Consider the following 20,524-nt stretch of genomic DNA (forward strand, 5'->3'; position numbering starts at 1 on the left):
TCCTTTTTGCTTTCCACGCTTCTGGCCTGAGCTCTTTTCCTGTCCAGCTTTGCTTCTTGCCTGTGAAAGCTTTTCCAGGAGGGACCTGGCTTACTCCTTGAGCCCTGCTGCTCACCCTCACTATTGCAGAGCTCTGCCCTGCCTCCCAGGCTGCGCAAATCCAGGCTTCTTATTTTTAATTCTAAGGAGGAGAACATCCCTCCTTTCCCTCAGAAAAAATCCCCTGGCTCAGCACTGATTTCAGGCTCCGATAGGAAAGTGCTTTGTTTGTAAAGCCTCCCTTGTTTGCTGCCCGCTCACCTTGCCTGACCTTCTCCTCCTCCTCCTGGCCCTGGGCTCCCTAAGCAATCCTGCAGCGACCTCCCCTCTGTCCTCTTGCTGAACCTCGTCCTGGCATGGGGAAAGCCACCCCCACAGCCCAGCCTGCCTGGCAAGAGCTCTCATGGAGCTCCTCATGCCTTCATTCGCTCCGCCTGCCACACCATTTCCTTTCTCTGGATCCCTCTTCCCTCCATGGAGTTATTGGCACAGGGCAGCAAACTGCACCCAACACCTGAAAGAGCCTCGGTGAATACAGTCAGAATCCTCCCTCTCGTGCTTCTAGCTCCAATTCCCTGCTTTTTTGCTTCAAATACTGTTTTTTCTTGGCATGGTGGTGGCAGTCTCTCTCCATCCCCTACCATGACACTCAGCTGGCAATGGGTGATCATGGTTCTGTGTCCCAGCCCTGGACAGGCATCACGCACCTATAGCCTGGTTGGGGTTAGGGCAGCACAGCAAAGCCCCCCCAGATAATCAAAATCAGATGGCAGCATTCCATTTCTGCATGGAGCCATGGCTTCCAACGATGGCACCTCCTCAGCAGCTACAGAGAACTGCCACTGAAAGCAATAAGAAATAGTGCTTTCAGCTGAAAATGCCTACTGGCCTGTAAGAAATACTGAGAGGGTGATGAGCTGACCCAGCAGTGCTGCTGAGTCCCCATTCTCTGGGCTCATGGACCACCAAGGCCCCTTAGAGCAGGGCTTTGCAAGGTGTGTGTGGGGTCCTGTGCTGCATAGTGGCCATGGCAGGGTGCTCCCTCACTGGTGACATGAGGAAGCTGTATACATAGAATCATAGAACAGTTTGGGTTGGAAGGGACCTTCAGAGCTCATCTAGTCCAACTGCAATGAGCAGTGGCATCTTCAACAAGATCAGGTTGCCCAGAACCACATCCAGCATGGCCTTGAATGTCTCCAGGGATGTGGCATCCACCACCTCTCTGGGCAACCTGTGACAGTGTTTTACCACCCTCAGAAGCTTGAAGAAGATGGTGTGGTTTCTTGCCATGGTGAAGCTGGAGGAGGCTGGCATGCGCACGAGGATGTGCCTCCTCCCTAAGGAGGCAAGGAAAAGGCTTTCTCTTCCTACAGAAGGCAGGGCAGCAGGAGGATGCCCCTGCGAGACACCCAGCTCCGAGCGTCCTGTTGTCTGTCTGGTCCCTTTGAAGTCTGCCTCTTTGCAGGCAGGCAGGATGCACTGTGGCACGCGATGGGTTTGGTGGGATCCCATGTGCTGACCTGACATCAGGGTGCTGTGAGAAGCCTGTATTAAAGCCAAGGAAGTTTTAAGAGTTTCATGAGCACTGAGGGTCTCTGAGAACAACCGTTGGTCTGGTGGTGAGAGCTCAGGTGTACCCTTCAGCCTGGCAGCAGTCCTTTGCCCCATTTTCTGGCCAGTTTTCCTCCAAAGTAAAACTCCTCTTCTTGTCTTTGGTCTGATTTTTGGTGAAAAGCTGCAATTTCCTGTTTTTCATTTGTCTGTTTATTTTCCACCCAGACCCATACAGTTATATTTGGCATGAAGCAAGAGGGGGCAGTGATACCTTAGCTGAGTTCAGTTTGCCTCCCTAGGTGAAGTGTGCAGCTCACCAGCATACCCAGCCCTGTGTAAAGAGGTCTGAATTTCTGGGATAAAAAAAGTGGAGTTAAGTGCAAGTGAATGCTCTTACAAGCAGAGATATGCATGTACTGAAAGTAAGAGTAGAAAGGTGTTAGGGGTGGAAGGGAACAAGACTCAGGGCTTGAGGGCAGACCCGGGCCATTTCCCTTCTTGCCTCTACTGTGAGGTTTCTGTTCCTTATCTCTAAACCCCTTCCTTGGTTAAGGGGAGCCTACGTGAATTTAGATGCCTGGACAGCATCTGTTTCTGCTTGCCGGGGAGGAGAGAGCTGAAGGTTTCCCTCCTCCCCCCTTCTTTAGTTTCTCAACTTTCTGCCCCCTTCTTGCCCTTCGGTAGCTCCATCCTGTGCCTCTGTAGAGGAAGGCAAACCCTGCAGTGATAGAGTCATGTTCGAGGGCAGGAAGGAGCCTTGCGACAGAGGACTGGATGAAGAGGCAGAGATTTACTGGTCTCTCTCCTCCTCACCGGCCCCTCCTTGGGCCTTTTCAGCGCTAAGCACTGGTAGCACAGGAAGCTTCTGACCGCGCCGCTCAGCTCGCACTGATTCCGTCTCAGGCAGTCCGTTATCTGTCAACTCTCAGGACAGGCTTTCCCCCTTCCTTCCCTCCCCGTCCCCATCCCAGTCCCCCAACTCCTCTCCCCGCCTTCCCTCTCTCTCACACACACACACATGCACTTTATTGCCAAACCCCGTCCTCCGCCCCCCTCCTCAGCTAACTTCCTTCCAGCATTTTTTTGAGCTGGATAATCCTAGGATTTGTAAAACGGGGGGAAAGGAGTGAGCAGGCGAGCGGGAGTCAGGGCAGGAAGCTGGTTTCTCATTCCTCTAACTGTCCAAAGGCAGGAGGAGGGGAAGGGGGGGGAGCCAAAGAGGAGCCTTGTGCAGACTCTTCCTCCGGTCCCTTTTCATTAGTCCGTTTGAACTTCCAGTCTCCTCCGAAAGCTGAGAGAAGGACAAACCACATTGGGACGCTCTCTGCTGCTGGAAGTGTCGACAGTGCAGCTGATGAAACCCAGAAGTTGGCCGTGGAGGGTCCTGGGACCGCGCTGAGGGACTTAGCACCCCCCCATCACCATCGCCTGCCCCCAAGTTGCCAACTCTGATGCGGGCACCCGTCCACCACCCACTTCCCTCCGATGAGAACCCTTCCGGGCTCAGGCTATGATTGCTGCTGCTGCTGGCTGGGCAGCCTCCTCTCGCCCTGACTGTCCTCTGCCACAGGAGCAGCCCAACATCTGGTGGGGATTCATGTTTACTTCTCTGGCTGGAAGCTGCTCGGGACCCCCGATGTTGCTCCTTGGGAGCGGGACACGGGCGGTGGTCTAAGGAGAAGAACAAGATTCTTATCACCCAGCGTGAGGCTGGGGGGGCGGGGGGCAAGGCAGGAGGGGGGAGAACCTCTTTTGGGACTAACCTCATGAAGAACAAGGGAGCCAAACAGAAACTCAAGAGGAAGGGAGCCGCGAGCGCGTTCGGCTGCGACCTGACGGAGTATCTGGAGAGCTCTGGGCAGGATGGTAAATGTCTCTTTATTCTCACTCTGGTTGCGAAGGAGCAGAGCGTGCGTCCCTGCTTTTTTACCGGTAGGACTCCAAACCAGACCTTTCCCAAGGGCTAGACAACCTGGGGCTGGTTTATCCCTGGGAAGTGGAGTCATTGCCTTGTTACTCACAATGAATGAACAATCGGAAGATTGCTCTGGTGACGCGCCTGCATGACCCTTGCATGAGTAGTGCTGTGTGTGGGGAAAGGACTGGGCTAAGGCTCTTGGAATGCTTAAGTGTGGACAGAGGTGGCCAGCCATATGTTGGGATGCCCTCTCCCATCTGCTTGGCAGTGGAAGGGTGTAGCAGGCATTTAGGGGCTAGGTTTGGAAATCAAGCCTGCACTCAGTGTTGTTTCCTCCTGGACTTTGAAATCCTCCTGAAGTCCATGGGTGTTGCAGGGCTGTAGGGGGGAACTGGGAATGTCCCATCTGCACCTCCTGGACTGCAGCAGAGTTCCCGTATTGTCCTTTCAGTGCTGGCTGGAGACAGGACAGAGACAGGGGGTGGAGTAGGTTTGAGTGTGAGGTGTAAAGGGGAAGCTGAGCTAATGTTTTCACTACTGTGCTTGTTATCTCTCCTCTCCTCCTCTAACTGACCTCCGTGCCCCAAGGTACTGGATGAGAACATGGTAGCTCAGATAAGAGGTAACTCCAGTAAGAGAAGGTCCTGAGCTTGGTCAGCCCTTGGTGAGGGAAGGAGCAGGAGGATTCTTCTTGAAGAGAGTTGGATGCCGAGAGAAGTAGTTGTGAGTCTGGCATAAAGAAAGACCTGCAGTTTAGCCAGGGGAGAAAGAAATACATGCCTATGACCATCCCTGATGTTAGCCTTATGTGCCAGGTTTAGCATTATGTTCCGGTTGGAGTTAACCAACTTTTACCAATGTGAGGCTACTCCAAGCAAATAAGAAGGCTTCTAGCAGCAATGTCAGCTTTATACAGGGGAGGGCTGTACAATCAGGTCTTTCATTTGCTGGGGAGCATGGCTGATGAAGTACAGGGTGGAACTGCACTGGCAGAGGGATGGACTACATAACAGTTGTCTTTTCCATTGCACAGTGAAGGGGGCAGTAAATATATCACTAAGATAAAACGTTATATGTGTGTGTTTACTTAGAGATGAGGGAAACCAGGCATTCAATTGCACTGTGAGTAGTCCATAATAGTTATTGTATCTTTTAACTTATATAGACCTTAATAGCAATTGAATTGAACTAGAAAAAAACCCCAGGGTTAATGAACTGATACCACTTTGCCAGCATGAGGTACAGATAGATAAATTCCATCCAGTGCTAACATGAGCTGCCACGGTGGAGGGACTATTTACAGCTGTTTACAGGAACACTGAAAAACAATGCCGGGAAGGCAAGCACAGGCAGTATATTCAGTTGAAACAGCAAGAGAGATTTTAAAGGGAGAAACATAATTACTGCAGTTGAAATTAAACCAGAACAGCAACATTTATTACCTGAAATTCCATCGTTTTTTCAAATTGTTTTTTTGGGCACAAGAAAGAGGGACATTGTCCCAAGTCTCGTTTGTGGAATGGTTCACAGTTCCAACCTACTTATTGCTCTGTGCTGAGGAAAAATGGGGAAGAATATGAAGTTCCTTTCCCTTTATCAGTTGAATAGCACATCCTATTGCCCAGCGCCATGGGATCCAGAAATAAAAGACTCAATTGTTATAGGTTTATTCGGAAGGGTGTAAGTTAGAATGGTACAATTAAATTCTTCAGAACAGGGGAAGAAGAAAGGAGGGTATTAGAGATAGTAATTTCATTGCTAGTAGGGTTCTCAGGATCAGTAGGAATGTGACTAAGTATTGCCAAAGTGATGTCTTGGGAAGAAATGAAGGTTCAAATGTCACTAGGACATCACAAGCTTGCAACCTGTAATTATGAAACAAAATTAGAAGAGCATTTAGGTGATTGATTTGGGAATAGTTGAATTGTCCTGCTAAGAACTATTTACAATGACTAGCCAGTGCTCCTGCAAGCAGGGGTTTTGGTAGAGACATAAAGTAGTAACTTTCTCTCTATTTTGGATAGTACTATGTGTTTAAATGGTGGAACGCAGGCTCTGGTTGTTCCCTACTTGGAAGCAATGAAGATGTAAGTTTGTGCTATCTGCGAGTGATGAGGATCAGGAGAGTGCTTTGGCTGCTATATAGAAAATGGTTTGTTGAGGACCTTTGTGAAAGCAGGTTTTAAAACGCACCCATAAGGGTTAGCTGGAAAAGAAGAAGAGGGCACGTCCAAGGCTAGTGTGGACAATTCAGTTTGGCATTTTTCCCTCTGGAATAGTGCAGGACCGTTACAGTTAGGGGGTGCTGCAGTACTTGTGTGATGCTTTGCGAAGGAGATGCACAACTTGAGTCCCTACATGCTTGTCGTTGTTGAAGAGCAGCTTGTGCTTTCTGCAAAGACCTTAGTCCCTGTGTCCTTGCCAAATTCCAGTGGAGAGAATTATATTCTGCTTCAGGTATCAGCATTTCCTCTCCTGTCATTTAACTGTTTAAGAACTTGCTATGGCCTGCTTCAGAGATGGCTGCATTTCAGTGTAAGGGTGAAAAGATCCTTCTGTTTCCCTTAGCAGACAGATGTACCTAAGCCTCTGTTATAAAGAGCTTTGTGATAATACAACAAAAGCTGTAGCAGAACTACAAAGTATTTAAGAGCAGTGTAGATGTAGTGGGTACAGTGGGGTAGCTCAGGAGACTAAAAATGCGATACAAAGCCTTTAGCCCTGAGTTGATTCTTCAGATCTGACCCAGGTCAGTGATGACAGACAGATGTTGCTGTCTGGTGCCTGGTTTGAAGCTCAGATGTGTTGAATTTACTGCATTTCGAGTCAGTTCCTGTCACTACTGCATTTGACCCTACTTGGCCTTTTCCTGCTGGCAGGTTGTACACATGCTCCTTATGGGGGCAGACTGCTATCAGTGCTCCTAAGCATTTAAAATCATGACTCAGGCCACAGACATCATGAGATAAAATAAAAATCAGTGCTGGGTTCTTTTTCTGCTTTCTGTTTTCTGAAGCTTCAGTGTGCATCTGAGTTATGTTTTCAAGTCTTTCTCCTGGCAAGAGGGCTAGATCTTGTGGGGAAACTAGCTTTTCTTCCTTCCCACTAACATTCTCAAACAATGACTTTAAGAGCAGTGGATTTGAGGGAAAGCTCACATAAAACATGAAAGAATGGTGGCTGGCAATGCCAATGAGTAAAAGTAATCTGATTTCACATAGTCCCTCTTCTGTTGCTGCCAGCATTGAATTCACACACAGAGGCAAGTGATCTTTTGGAGTGTCAAAGCTTCACTAGAAAACAGTGTGAGCCCACATGGATAGGTACCATGCAGGAGGAATTTAGTGCTAATGCCCTTTACTAAAACATTTTCCTGTGTCAAACTTTAATGAAATGTTGTATGGGTGGAATGGAGGTAACAGATATTAGGCTTGAAGGATTAACATTAGAGCCGTGCTTTGTCCTGATAAACAGTCTGGCTTCCAAAGGAGAGTAGCACATAGTGCCTCTACTGAAGTCAATGGGAGCTGCACGTCAGGCCCCCAGTTCCTGTAATAACAACAGTATAATGTTCTAGTCATGGATGAGCCAGCACAGAAGACAAGATGAAAGGTTGTGCACAAACCTTAGCTGGAGCAGAACAGTCTGAACTGCTTCAGACAGTCACAAAGGGTAGTCTTGCTTCTGGTTATAACAGAGAAATGTTGTAAGAGTGGGCTGAAAATGTCAAAGCTGTTAAAGTAAGAGGGTCTAAGTCAAAATGGAGTTTAATATTCCCAGTACTTCTAACTGTGGGAGTTCAGGTACACAGCCAGGTACAACTTCCACTTTTTAAAATGGAAATACATCTACAACAGCTGGATTCTGCTGGTAAATGGTAATCCAGTCTTTTTCATAGGAACTGCCACTGATTCAGACCTGCCTTTGCTTCATTTGCTTAGAGCCAGGTAAGACTTGGAGAAAGGCTGAATCTTTTCCTTCATCTCTAGTATGATGGTGTCTAAATGTTGGGATAGGATGTGCTACTAGGACTGCAAAAAGCCAAATCTCAGATTAGACACCTTGTTCTTAGGATGTAGGTCAGCTCTGTGGATCTGAGCTTCCCCTATTTGCTGGAGAGTTAATTCAGCTGTTGCTGTACCCCTCTGTGGTTCCTTGAACATCTGTTTCCTGCCTGATGTTGTCTTGTTGGGATGCAGTGAGCTCAGCTTTTCCCCTTAACCCCCTCCCACACTCCTCACAGCTCCCTCAATGGCTCTCATCCCAAGTCTCTAGCACCCAAAGCCCTTCCTCTTTGTGCAATGGTGCTTATTGGCTTTGTTATTTGCTGTAGAAATAGGGCTGCTTCATTTGAGGAGCTCTGAAGCCACTAACTCCCTTCTGCTCTCCTGTTGAGGCTCCTTCTTACTATGGCAGAGAGCAAGGCTGGCCAGCAGTACCCACTGAAGCCAGGGAGGCAGAAGGGGCTGTTGTCTGCAACCGTAGCACAGGGAGACGGTTTGAAGTCCCTGGATATGAAAATGGGGAAAGAGACAACAGTATAGGTAACCTATATGATATTCTTCTACACTGTGTGGCTGTGCCATGACTGCTTCTGCCTTGTCACAACTGCATTTGAATGAAAGAGTGAGGAAAGCATTAGCAGTGTTCGTAGTCTGAGAATGTGGTAGCTCAGGCTTGCACTGGCTCCCCAAGCAGGGTCTTAATCACTTTTGAGAGCTGCAGCAGGTCAAGACTTCACTGTAACATTGGCAACTATTTCTGAGGGAAAACAGTGACAATAATTCAGTGGTAATACACTTTGTGCGAAGGAAAGGTGGCTTTGGATACTGTCTTGGTACAGGCCCTTAGCATGCTGTCTTCTGCCTAATTCTGATGTTACGTGTTTCCTTGTGAAGCTACCATGCTCAGGTGGATGAGGAGACCTGTTGCTCGGGAAGAAAGTAGTTTGCTTTGAGAACAGACTCCCTTTGGAGCCAAACATTAAACCTGCTGCCCAGATGTGAAGCAGTTTTTCTGGGTCGTGTGGCTTTCCTTCCTCACATTTGCATGTCGGAAAAGGTGTGTGTGAGGGTGCATGCAAGTCCATAGCACATGTAAAGATGTACCACATAAACATGCATTTGTGTTCACATAGTTTTAGGGTTTCTTAAGCTGTTTCTCCCATGTTGATGTTTTGAAGTGAGTACATGCCCATAGTTTTGGGAAGGTGCTTTTGGTTAGCGATGCATGCAGAAAGTCCTGGGAAAACTGCTGACGGATCATTCATGGCAACGTGGAGGAAAAAGACAAGGCTTTTTTTTTCTTCTTTTTTGTTTAAGTCCCCTTGGAAAAATGAAAATGCCACACGCTTGTTTAATGTGCTGCAGAAGAATGAAGAATGCATTCATTCCACTCTCAGAATTAGAAATTGTGGCACTGGGGATTTCTGTTTCAAGAACTGATTGAGCCTGGAAAGAAACCTTTTTCTCTTTCTGTAACCAAAATTGCTTTCATTTCAGATCTCTTCTCTGACATACCTCACTCTGAGGCTATGCAAACACTTGTCTCCCTGCAAGAAAGGAAATGGCAGGGACTAGGAGGAGAGCAGGACAAGAACAGCCTCTTGGGCTGTCTTGGAAGGTTTAGTCCTCTCTTTTTGTCTGCCGTGTTGCTGCAGTCTGCTTTACATTTTCACACTGCTGATATACTGAGAAACCCCATAAACCCTCTGAGGGGTATATCCTTGGCTGTAGCCATGCAGCCTCTGTGGATGCATAAAGCTGCTTCCCCTCATCATTGTGACGGGAGCATAAGGAACAGTTGGGCTCTGAAGTCTGAGGGCAAAAGAAGGGGGACTGTATTATTGTGCAGTGCAGGAGAGCTGTGGCAGAGAGATCTGAGGGCTGAATATATGAATTGGCAGGTGGAGGAGCAGGGCTGGGGGGAAAACAGCAATTTGGCCTTTCAGAGTCTGCTAAGGCATGTCCAGTGGCAGAAGCTCTGCTGCCAAAATGGATGGTGTAGGGGAATTATTAATAACGTGAAGGTTGCTTATTCTCCACCTGCTCTTGCAATGCGGAGCATCATGTTATGAGACCCAGATATCAGCCTCTATGGCAACAAAGTGAGAGTAAAAAGACACTGGGAACAAACGGGAGCAGAAGCCATCTGTCCGCTTCTGTTACTCTGCTGTTGCTCCTTGTTTTGAATGATGTTTGTGTTACTTCCTCAATCTGTTTCTGGTTCTTGGGAGCTGGATTTTTGTGTCTCTGCGGTACAGTGTTACTGCAGTTAAACATTTGTGTGGCGAGCTCAGCTCCTTGTTCTGTGCTGACTTTCCATTGCTAGCGCTGTGTGATTAGCAGAGAGCTCTTCCATGCTGTCTCCTGCTTTCCATTTCCCTCACCCATCACTGCAGGAGGCACACGTGTTGTTTGCATGCACTAAGCCCCACTTTGATCCTGCCTTCTCCCCCACCCCCTGTGAACAGCATGAATCACATCTTGCCTGCAGATTCTAGATTAGAAAATATATTTTGATTTAGCAAATGTTTTCTCTGCTGGCAACAGCTGATTTCATCTGATCCTGGGAAACAAAGGAGTTTGGGTGCTTGTGCTATCACAGCTCTCAAAGGTTTGAGGAAATAACTGCAATGGATGAAACATGGGCACTGCACAGGGTGGCTGTTCGACACAGGCTGGTGTACACATGGTGAACAAGTAGTCTGGGAGATCCCACATTGACTGCAGTGCTTGGAGCACAAGTTTTGTTGTAGGCCTGGTTCTAGTTTGGAGAGCTCATGACACCAACGCTATAGTAGAAAGCTTACATCTGTAACTTAGGCTTTGCATATATGATGCAGTTCTACAGCAGCAGCATTTGCTGGCAATCAGGCTTGTGCCAAAGGTTTATGCTGCAATGTTTCTCCTTTAGCGGTAATAGGGGAAATGAAAACAGCCTGTCAGTAACTGCATACCCAGTCCTGCTCTGAAGGGCCTGGGGTGGGGGGCTGTCAGGCTGACTGATCATATCACAGCTTGGACTGAATCTCTGATCTGCACTGGATGCAGTTCCACCAAGTGTGAAATATAAATAGAGGGTGATTAAAGGATGGAGCACCACCAACAGGGTGCCAGACGCACAGAGCTTTGACATGGAAACCTACAGATACCTTATACCAATACAAAGGCTGCTAATGGCTTCACTGCTAGTTGTTTTTAAGGGCAATGAGTGTTGTAAGTTGTGGACTGGTGTCTACTTTCCATACATTCCCAGAGCCTCAAGCCCAAGCTGTCCTTTGTTCGTATGCCAGAGCCTTCAGCTTCTCTGCTGATAACCTCACTGAATGTGTTTTGCATCATCAACAACAAAAAAACCTGCAGCATGTTTACAATGGACACAGAGACCAGTGTAGCATAAATTGAATTTAGAATTAAATTAAATAACATGGGGCAACTGTGCTGACTATTACTAACTTTTGTACTGAATTCAATAATGTAATCTTCTGTTTTCCATATTTGTCTGAAACCACAAGCAGACTTTCTGCTCTGCACCAGTGTGATTGCAGATATGAAAGTACTTAGCATGGGTGTAAGACCTAGCTTGTCAAATATTTAGGCCCACAATAACTAATGAAATTATAGATACCAGTACAAAACTTTGCCCCCACTCAAGTGCCAGGCCAATGATATCACTGTGTGTGAGAGTGAGGAGTTCAGTCCCTAATGCTACAAGTCTTTTGGTACACACCATATAAAGAGACAGGGAAGTCTCAGTCCTTTTCTGGTTTACCCTCCTGCCTTGAACACGAGCATGCAGCTGGATTAGATTCCTCATTTTCAGTCTGGTGAAAGCATTTTTGATCTTAACAGTGCACCAGAAGGGATAGATCAAGCCCCATGCTTTTTGCTCTTGCCTTCAGTTCCTCTTCTTCAGTTGCTACCCTCCCACTTGGGAACAACAGCTAAGCTCAAACCAGCCTACTTCCATCCTGGTGCCAGCAGCTCATGCTATGTGACAGCCTCAGTTCCAGGCAATGCCGGGGTGGCTGGATACTTCAACTTAGTGTTTTAATTTCCATATAGGAAGAGTTACTTTAACAGCAGTAGAAAATGTTACAGAATCACAGAATTACTGAGATGAGCAGGGAGTTCTTGAGCTCATCTAGACCAAAGCCAGCTGCCCAGGACTGTAATCTGAATATCTCCACCAATGGAGACTCTACAATCTCTGTGAGCAACCTGATCCAGCCTTTGCCTACCATCACAGTAAACAAGTATTGTGTTCAGATGGGATCTCACAGATTTTAATTGGTTCCTCTTGTCCTGTCAGTAGGCACCATTGAGAAGAGTGTGGCTGCCTTCTGTTCGTTACCTCCCATCACGTATTCATTCACAGCAATAAGGTCCCTCCTGATCCTTCTCTTATCCAGGCTGAACAATCACAGCTTCTCATATGAGAGATGCTCCAGCCCTTTAAACACCCTCATGGCCGTGAGCTGAGCTTGCTCCAGTAAGTCTGTCTTGTACTGGGGAGCCAAAGCTGGGCACACAACTCCTGGTGTGGGCTCACCAGTGTTGAACAGAAGGTAAAGATCACCTCCCTTAACTTGCTGGCAATGCTTTTACTGAATCTTCATATGTTCTTGGTAATGTATACCATTTCTATTAGGAATTTGCCTTGGTCTCCCAGCCTAGGCTGGCAGTTTCAATCGATAACTTACATGCAAATGGGACAGCGTAAAGGATTCTTTCTGCCCCGGTTAATGCTGAAAATGAATTGTCTTTTCACAAAGGGCCTCTATTCTTTAATGGTTTCTGTAGTCTTGCTGCTGGCCAGCTCAATTGAATTAATGTATGCTTTATATAATACACTGATATGCTGTGTCTTACAAAAGCTGTGCAAACCCTTGGCTCGATAGAAAGCCTACAATAATGGTGAGAAGTAGCCCATCTTTGTGGTTGTACAGCCTCTTGCCAAGGCACTGTGCACTGGAGTGGGGGCTTGTGGCTGGACTTGTTTCTTTAATTGTGGCTGTGTTGCATGCCGTTTTTCTTGCAGGCACTGGGCAATGAGAATGAAATGTGCATCCCCATGCAGGATTCTCAGCTGCGGCTGCTGCTCTCAGAAGTATGCCCTGAGCAGCTGAGCTGGATTCAGAGCCATTCATCTCCAGCTCCTCTCTCTGCCCTTTTCTACACTCCAGGCTCAACTAACTAAATGCCTCTGGAAATGCTATTATCTCCTGTGCTCTCCAGGGCCAGGAGCAGCTATAAGATTTATCATCTGGAACAGGATGCTTTGTTTAGTGCTGTAAAGCACAGAACAGTTAAAGGAAGAACAAAACCTAAACCCCAAACCAAATGCAAAGCTCTCTTTACATCTCACGTCCTTTCTTTGCTCTCTCTCATCTGGGAACGTGTGTGTGTTTGGTTTTGTAATGCCATTAGATGTGATAGTTCACATGGTGGAATGGTTAAAGGAGATATACCTGCATCTCTACAATAGGGATTGAACATCCAAAAGGCAGGAGACATTCCTGCTATAACTAAACTGTGTGACTTGTTTCCTAAAGAGTGTTAGACAGGAGATCAGTCAGGTTCTGCGGTAAATTTAAAGGATGCTGGAGAAGGATTCTTCATCAGGAACTGCAGCAATAGGACAAGGGGTGATGGTTTCAGCCTTAAACAGGACAGGTTCAGGTTGGATATAACCAAGTTCTTTACTGTGGGGGTGGTGAGGCACTGGAATGGGTTGCCCAGAGAAGTGGTAAATGCTTCATCCCTGGCAGTGTTCAAGGCCAAGTTGGACAGAGCCTTGGGTGATACGGTCTAGTGTGAGGTATCCCTGCCCACGGCAGGGGGCTGGAACTGGATGATCTTAAGGTCCTTTCCAATCCAAACCATTCTATGATTCTATGATACCACTGCTGGTTTTCATCAAACACAGCAGTATTGGTGCTGCCTTTCTTTCTGAAAGGTGCTGACGTGCTTGCAGGCTTTGAACATGTGGAATGTAGGACTGAGAATCAAGTCTAGACCTGTGCCTGATCTCACTGGCTCATCAAAAACTGCTGATCAGCAAACCCAGAACACTGGGACAAAAGGTGTGTGTGTGTGTGTGTGTGTGTGTGTTTATCTGAATATTTCATTCGGGGTATTTTTATTACTGTTGTATTTGCCATCTCAGCAGTGAATGTGGCTGTCAGTCCTGTTACAGACAGTCAGCTTGGCAGCACAACAGGGCCAACCAGCACACGGAGAACTCTTTGCTTAATGTTTAACTGGTGCTTGTTTTTCTGTTCATCTCTCAATATGGTGCTGCTGGTGGTGATGGCAGTCACACCTCAGGAGGTTCAGAGGTGTGATCGGGCAGGATGAACCTCCTTCTGGATCCCTTGTGTGTGAAACAAGCTGTCAGCAGGACTGAATTGTATCCTTTCCTTAAGCAAAATCATAGATTCATAGAAATGTTTAGGTTGGAAAAGACCTTTAGGATCATTGAGACAGGGGAACAGCTTCACGATTTTGCTCTTTCTCTTTTCACCTTCCTGGTGTGCTCTGCTTGGCATTGCATTTTCCTTACCCTTGCTCTGGTCAGGTAGTTGCAGATACATGAGAAGCTAAATGGGAACAAACTCTCTCATGAGATTTATTGCATCTTCTGCTTCTAATCAAGCCAGAAAAATAGAGCAACAGACTTCCTTCTATAATCCTGTTCTCTGCCTTCCAGTCCCAGCTGGAAACCAGAAGTACAACAAGATAGAGGAATGCAGCAAAAAAAAGTTAAAACAAATGTCTTGGAATCTCTAAAAGGAGCGTGGGGTTTGGCCTGAGGCGATGGCTCAGGGTTACAGTGGGGGCGTGTGGGATTCTCCCCTCCCTCAAGTGTTTTCAGTTCCACTTATTTGTTTGGGGTTTTTTATTCCTCTTTCCCCTGTTTCAATGACTTTATTGCCAGGATGGCAGTATGCATGTGTTGCCAAAGTCAATACATCAAGCGTCTGTACCTAAGGCAGGCTTAGGAACGGTAAATGGGAAGAGCTGGTTTTGATCTATTGAGTCCATTATTCTTCCTTCCTGGCTTGATAGCGAGCACTAGTCACATACTGCTGCCCAAGGTGTGCTGTGTAAAGACACAAATGCGTACTGAGTGAGGAAATTCAGTTCCAGATCCCAGTAGAGGGACTTTTCATCAGAGACTGTAGTGATAGAACAAGGGGTGATGGGTAGAGACTTAAACAGGGAAGGTTCAGGTTAGATATAAGGAAGAACTTCTTTACTGTGAGGGTGGGGAGGCGCTGGCACAGGTTGCCAAAGAGGTTGTGAATGCTCCATCTCTGGCAGTGTTCAAGGCCAGGTTGGACGAGGCTTAGAGCATGGCAGGGGGTTGGAACTGGATGATCTTAAGGTCCTTTCCAACCCAAACCATTCTGTGATTCTATGATTCCATAAATTTAGGGTCCCTCTTGAGACTTGTGAGAACCTGGATGAGGATGACATCCTTCTGCAACCCCGTCTCTAGGGCAGCCAGGCAGAAGTAACCCAGTACCTGCTGTCCTTGTGGTGACAGGCAGAGCACAGTGCTGGAGGCACTCGCTGGCACTGCTTGTAAACATGCTTCAGAGGCATGGAAGGAACCAGTGTAATAAATACAAAGAAGAGCTACGAGTTCTAATTAGTCCTAATTTCTAGCCTGCTAAAATACCCATCTGTCACTCTGCTGCAGTAATGAGATTGGAGAAGATTAACTGGATACTACTTAGGCTCCTGAACATGGCAGCTCAGTAAGTGTGCTGCTGTTCAGCCCTAAGCCGTGCTTTCAGCAATTACACCCTAAGCAGGTTTATGTCTGGTTAGCGTTTGCATGGGAGTTGCCCAATAAATCCTGCTGCAGGAATGGAGTGAATGATTCAGAAGATGGCAAGCTCAGTCCAATCAAGTTGCTGCCTTGACATCATTTAGGGGAACGTTGCCATTTGGGCACAGGGTAAAACAAGGGGCCCAATCCTTTAGAAAAAGCTCTGGTTTATCTATTTTCCTAGGGAATAAGGGCTTATTTACATGTGTATGTGCTGCATTTTTTCCTTTCCAGAAGCAATTTCAGCTGGAGTCATGGTTTGCTTTATGACTCAGTGTCCTAAACTAACATATCGCTGCTCTGCCCAGCTCAAAAGCTGCCACCTCACAGGCTGCAAGTAGGTGGAGTGAGCCTTGTTTTTTGCAGGTTGTGAAGTATTTCAGGATGCAAGGCGCTTGTTGAATTATTGATCTTAGCTCTTGAGCATTAAAGACAGGCATGAACTGCAGCTCTGGATCCTAACGGCTTTGGAGGCTTATCCCTACCTTAATAATTGTTCCCTGCTTGGGATTTTTCATGCAGCTCTTACTACAGATTTGAACTCACTTCAGGATGGAGGAAGGATTTAGTAGATGGACAAAGGGTGACAGCGAGACTTTTCTTTGTGACATTATATACCTATGCAGCATATGTAAGTGAGCGTTGGTAGAAAAAGGGGAAAGAGACATGCGTGTTCTCGTTGGGAGAATGGGAAAAATCAGGAAAATGTGCTCCTGCCTCTTGACATGTGAATATTTGCAGGATCTGTAAAGATTTTGTACAGTGGTGATTCAAGGGACAGTGCAGGTGCAACTGACAGCAATTCTTGTGCTCTAGGAAAGATATTTTACTTTGGAAAGTGCTTTATTTCTATCCCTTTCCACACTTCTGCACCTCTGAAAAGAGGCTGATAGCAATAGTGCTACTTGCTTTACCTCATGGTGAAGCCAGTGTGGAGGCTAGGACATTCAGTGCAGTCCTGTCTCTGCCGTGCTATCAGCAATTTGGTTGGGTTGTGGTGATGAAAAATGGGACCTTGGACAATGCAGGACAAGGAAGAAAGGCAGCAAGTGTGGCACAGCATGCTCTGTGTGGCATTTGGGGCCAAGTGCAAACAAAAACCTGGTATAGCAGGAAACCCCTTTCCCATGCTTGACCAGTGGTCATTAGGTTTGAATGAGAAGTGCTCAAGGGGCTTCTCCCTTCCCATCACTTTCCCTGCCCATTCTCCCCTCTCTGCTTTGGTGGTTGGAATTGTATGCAAACCTCCTGTTTGTTGTGGGGCAGAGGATGGGGTGAGGTCTATCTCTGACCCTTTCCTTCGCTTGGCAGTTTGCATGTTAAATAGGTCATCCCTACGAGACAAGCCCTCAGCCCAACAGAGCTGTGATTCAGCAGCGGAACAATACCCCATTATCCCAGTCTGAGGACCAAGAGGCTGGTCCCTGGCACGTGGACTCGATGTCCCTGGCCAGATGGCTCCTTGAAATCACTTGGCTGGGCCAGTAATGCTGCTGGGGGGATTTGACACATGTCAGAGGTTGTGGCTCAGTGCTTTTGTGAGCTACCAGCGGCACCAGTTGTTTGAACTATTGGGAAGTGCTGCCCTCTCCATGTCTCACACAGAGGTGGTACCACTGGCTAAATGGAAGCATGGATGTTCACATGTGAACACCCTCAGCTTGGCTTCTTTTAGCCTGCATCCTGTCTGGTGACCTGACGGAGATGTAAGCAGCTTATAAACACACCTTCTGCTTTTGCCTTTATATTCTGGTGTTTGTACATGAATGAAGGGTGAGTTGCTCAGATTGGAGCTTGAATTGCATAAAGCAAAGGAGGTGATAGGAGTCATACCAGTGGTGTGCCACAGGCTATGGAAAGCTCTGCTCCTGATACTGCTTGACTCAATGAGAGACCTTAATTTTCCACATCCTACTCCCCCCAGTCATTAAACGATGCTGATATCATCTTCTTTTTGGTACCAAGTCCTCAGTATTATTACTGGGCTTATTATTATTATCAAATGTGGAGGGTCTCAGCTCTTATACCTGTGGGATTGTCACACTGGATGACAGTGAAGGCAGAAAAGGATAGTGATCGCCCAGCTTGCCTGTCTCAGGCAGATCCCATACCAAGACCCTCAAAGGGAAATGTAGGAACACCAATGTGGCATTATTTATATACCTAGAGAGTGAGGTTGCTAGGACTTCCCTCTGAATTAGTGAGGTCTTTGCCTAGATACGTGATGTTTTAGCTTTGAAAGGAACATGACAGCCATTTACCACCTAACCTCTGGGTCTAGGAAATGGAAAAACAATGCAGCATCTATCTGAAATAGCAGAAGAGATTATCCTAAACTGGAATTCGGCCAGGATGCTGTCTTTAGTTCTGTTAATCTTGCAAAAATAAAGCAAAAGCAGGGGTGTAGGGAGGGAAATAGAACTGCTGCAAAGACTTTCTGTAAGACTGCAATCTTCATTTTATAGTTCCTGGTTTAGAAGGGAGAATATGCAACAACACAGCTTTCTCTTTGCACACCATAGGGTATGGTTCATTACTGGCTCATGGAAAGGAGGCCCTTACAAGTCACCAGCCACAATTTCGGTTGATTCTTGCTTTTGGACCAGGCCCAACCTTAGGTTATGGATAGAAGCTAGTGATAATGCATCCAAAGTAACAGCTGGAAGGGAAAAGTGTGGCAGAGAAGTGAAAAGAGACCAGAAAGGAATAAATGGGCAAAGGGACTAAGGACAAAGGTGGAGTGGAGAAAGCATGTAAGCGGATTCCAATATGCTTGAAATGGAGGAGGAGAAGGTTGGAAAAACTGGTCTGAGTGCAAAACTGACTGTATTGGAACAGCTGGAGACTGCCAATTGGTAGGAGAGAGAATGGTAGAAGAGAGAGAGCTGTGAGTGTCCCACAGTTCAAAATCCTGGCAGCTTTGCTAGTAGGGGTACAGTAGATGCTTTTCTGGGTACAGAAAGCCAGAAGACAGACCAGAGTAGTGTTCATCACAAACAGTGGAGTGTAAAGGAAGACGGTCACAGTGACAACAACTCATGTTATCCAAAACTCTTCTTCCAGATTTTTATCCAAAACTGAGCCAGGGTGAGAGGTGAGGGATATTTTTCTGGCTCCTTTCAGCCCTTGAGCCAGGCTTGGTCTTGGAAAGTGCAAGGAGATGCCACTGATTTACTGCATTGTGATGCATTTTTCATCAGCTAATTCCTTTTTTAATTCCCCCTTTGGTGCCTAACTGATGTTAAAATGAGCTTCAGTCTCTGATCAGTTCCAGAGTCTATGGGTGTGAGCAAGAGCAGCTTTGTCTCGCTTGGATAAGCTTTCAATACTTAAGGTTCAAAAGTGCTCAGCTTCATTGCCTGCTGAAGGCATGCAGTGCCTCAACTTCCTTTGCTTTGGAAGCAAAACGTCTCTGATTTTACAGTCTCCAATAAATTCCTGCTTTTAAATCATGTAGTTTGTTCCCCTTTGAGATAGACCTGTGCAAGGAGGTGAACTTAGCTTGGCTGTTTTATTCTCTGAAACCCATCAGCCATGTACTGACATCAGGATATGGACCTTGGCGTGAAGCGTGCGGCTCAGCTGTGTTGGCTGCAGAGAACTGCAAAGGCAAAGATGGTTGACTTATACGGCAGTGCTGTAGCTATCAAAATGTAAGGAAGTTTGATTAAGCATGATCTCAACACCCTTTTCCTGCAACACCCCTTCTTGTGTTTGCAATGTGTTTGTTAGTGTCTCAAAACCCTTAGTACAGCAAGATCCAGGAGTCAGAAACACAAAAGAAACGCAGCCCAGAAACCCAGTTCCTTGGCATTTGCCTTTGAAGCACAGTGCATTAAATGATTTTTGTTGTTGTTGTTGCTTCCTCTTTTCTTGCTTCCCCCAATCTTTGTTGTTCCCAGCAACGACCATATTTACTTACTTGCCTCTTCCCAAACCACTGGACAGACAGAAGCTTCACCAGGGAGTGGTTTAGTGGGACCGCTGGAGTGGGCAAAACAATGGGGCTTTAATCAGGGCGCCTCCAGCAGCCGCTGCTGGCCAGAGGTTTCTCTGAATTCCCAACATGGAACAGTCGTCTCTTTCATGAAGTGCCTGTGGGATGAGCACAGGATTGCTACACCCAAAGCATTTTCATGCAGCAACAGCTCTCTGAAAGGAAACGCTGCCGAGGACACCGCCTGCAATGCCCCAGGCTACTGGGGTGTCCAGTGTGAGAGCCTCTTTCTTCCAGGCCTGAGCTGTGTTTGCCTTGCACATTGCAATCTGTGAATAGCTCAAGTCTGGAAAGCGTTTAGGAAAGCATCTAACTTCTCTCTTAAAGGAGGGAAAAAAATCCCCGTCAGGGGTAATGAAATAGTTTCCAATGACTTGATGCAGTGTGGCCAAACCATTTGTAATAATTTCCTGTAAATTCCTTTTCTATAGAAAGAATTAAATATGAAATCATGAATCAGGAAGCAGCCATCCTGCCAGCCAGTGACATGTACAGAGAGATCAGAGCAAAGTGAGAAAGACACAGAACAGCAGGAGGCTAGCAAGAACCTTTTTCACCCTCTCTTTTTCTTCCTCTTTTTGTTTAGTGTACACATCCATGTAGCACTAACATTTCTTACCCAAAAGAAGCTGCGGGAATCTCCTGCTGTTCCTTGTCTCTCCAGTGGCAGCCCTGAACCTTCCTGTCATGATGTGTCTCATCTGTCTGTGTTTCCTGATGGATTTTGCAGTCCCCAGATGTTTGGATACCTGATTCAGCTCAAAGACTGTGAAACATCAAGCATTTTTAAATACACAGCTTTATAATTGCTTTGTTTAACTTTGCAGCATTCAGAACTCATATAAAGCAATAATAAAAATCACTGCTGTTTCCCTTCAAAGGATTTCACTGTTGCTGCTTCTAAATTGGTGTGTGCACGATGGCTTTTGCCTTTGTGCTAGCAAGGTTATAACATTCTTTTTTCCTCAATTCACACTTCCCCAATTCTCTTTTACTAACCGCCTATATAAAGATTCCTGTCAAGAGTGACCAAGCCCCCTGTAAAAGAGGACTGAGGTCACCCAAGTGCTACAAAATCGAAGTAATTTCCCAAACAAAAGCTGAAATCAGAAGAAAAAAGCCTTGTGTCTGTTGTTCACAAAGGTCTACAGGTCCACAAAGCTGACCTGAGT

At 46.6% G+C, this 20,524-nt stretch overlaps 1 protein-coding gene across 1 annotated transcript in view; it reads left to right on the plus strand.

Annotated features, from left to right (window-relative positions):
- Positions 1 to 3,362: 3,362 nt before the first annotated feature.
- The window catches only part of ARHGAP31 (Rho GTPase activating protein 31), a gene marked incomplete at both ends in the record, with an annotated part of 54,826 nt that continues 37,664 nt past the window's right edge, over positions 3,363 to 20,524 (plus strand). The window contains one exon of the mRNA XM_080613632.1: positions 3,363 to 3,462. Coding sequence (XP_080469758.1) covers positions 3,363 to 3,462 — 100 coding nt within the window. The remainder of the gene's footprint in view (positions 3,463 to 20,524) is intronic.

Source organism: Psittacula echo (genome assembly GCF_963264785.1).
Source record: "Psittacula echo genome assembly, chromosome: 3".
NCBI lineage: Eukaryota > Metazoa > Chordata > Aves > Psittaciformes > Psittacidae > Psittacula > Psittacula echo.